Here is a 1,638-nt window from a genome sequence, read left to right as displayed (position 1 = left end):
TCCCTCCCCTCATTCTGGTCTCTGTCTCATTCTGGCTCCCTTCCAGCTCTCCTAGGCAGTCACCTCCTCCTGTCCCCTCCTCCACAGCCCATCTCCAGTTCCTTCTCCTCCTCCCCCCAAGAGCAGACCAGCTAAGTCCCATTCCATGTTTAGATGTCTGATTATGACATGAGCTCACTTCTCTCACAGGCTGAATTGACAGCTGTTCCATCTTTCCCTGCTCCACCCACCGAACACTCCCAGCCTTTTCCACAAGGCAAACTGCTCACAGACAGCACACCATACCCACAGAAATGTATATTTGTCAGGACATCCAACCGTTAAGCCCACGGTGATCTCCCAACACACTCAGAAGCAGCAGTCTCTGTGTGTCTAGAAAGTACAAATTTATTTCACATGGGAGTCCTAACTTTGCCAATCAATGCGATTTTTTCACCAACTCATAAACATAGATGTGGAAATCATTTTCAAATTTTATAAAATATACGGAGGGTCTTGAATCAACTTTGTGGATTATCATACCAATTTTGTTGGTTCCATCTTTCTGGCTGTACACCACATATTTGCCTCTAATTTCAAGATCGAAGTTACGTGCAGGTTCTTCTACATGTGGCACAATGCTGAGGTTGCCTTCTTTAAAATCATCACCAAGTTGGTACATGTATAATATTGGTTCTTTTTCATAGGTAATATAAAACCAGGACTTCATGACAGGAACCTGGTCTAGAACCAGCCTTCTCCATAATTTAGAAATCCCATGTTCTCCCTCAAACCTGTGATCCACTGATTTGCCAATGATGGTATCAGCAAGAATGGGAACAGAGACTTGGAATGTGTCTACATTTTCGGGGTGAACTTCAAGGGACAATATCCTCTCATCTTTATAAAGTTCCAATCCATACATGCAATCGACATTATCATATTTGACCAGACATAGGGAGGGGTTTATAGCCATCTGATCTACAACGACTCCCTTCCAGTAGGTGACGCGCCAGTCTTCTTTCCACTGGTGGGAAATTCTGCAGCCCACGATGCTATTTTGGGCAGGGGATGAAGATCGGCTCTTGAGTCTTTCCTGTGCAGCGTTTGTTGCGATGGGTTCTGCAACCTCGTTGGTGTTTGAGTCATGGTGTTCTTCAGGGGGCCTGTTGGATTGCCCTTCGATCCCTTGGTTCCAGGAATTCTGGTTGCTGAGTCCTGGGTCCATGGCTGAGGAGAGGAAAAAGGAAGAGACCATTAGCTAAGGGGCCAAATGGCCAACTTCTCCTGGTCGGGAGCCTCAGCATCTGTGGTGGTTCCTAACTGCTCCCAAGAAGCCTGAGGACCAACCTGGCTTTACACATGCTGCTGTGCTGTGCTCCCCTAGCGTCCCTGGGCGCCAGCTGGGTGGCAGATATCCAGCAGGTTTAGGAATTCAGCTTCACCAGAACTGGCCACTCTTGAGCCCATGGCCCCAGGCATGAACCTCTTTGGAGGAGGACAAGTGTGGCAAAGAGCCTGTCCTCTCTTCACCTTGCTTTCACCTCAGTGCCCTGAGTGTCTCTGCCTGGGGACCCTGGCTGCTTTCAGGTACTCACCTCCTGGATCCTCTGTGCTCTTTTCTGAATCTATGCCTGGCCCTTACAGCTGCCCAGTTCC

The 1,638-nt window shown here is 48.4% G+C and overlaps 1 protein-coding gene across 1 annotated transcript; it reads right to left on the bottom strand.

The window, feature by feature from the left end:
* Positions 1-410: 410 nt before the first annotated feature.
* Positions 411-1,209, bottom strand: LOC121138659 (spindlin-2-like; the record flags this gene model as incomplete). Its single annotated transcript, XM_040741310.1, has 1 exon — positions 411-1,209. A coding segment is annotated over one exon (791 nt), but the record flags the coding sequence as incomplete, so codon positions are not given.
* Positions 1,210-1,638: the final 429 nt, after the last annotated feature.

The sequence above is a fragment of the Mesocricetus auratus genome, unplaced genomic scaffold, assembly GCF_017639785.1.
Source record: "Mesocricetus auratus isolate SY011 unplaced genomic scaffold, BCM_Maur_2.0 contig_3769_pilon_obj, whole genome shotgun sequence".
Classification (NCBI taxonomy): domain Eukaryota; kingdom Metazoa; phylum Chordata; class Mammalia; order Rodentia; family Cricetidae; genus Mesocricetus; species Mesocricetus auratus.
This window is presented reverse-complemented; position numbering and strand designations above follow the sequence as displayed.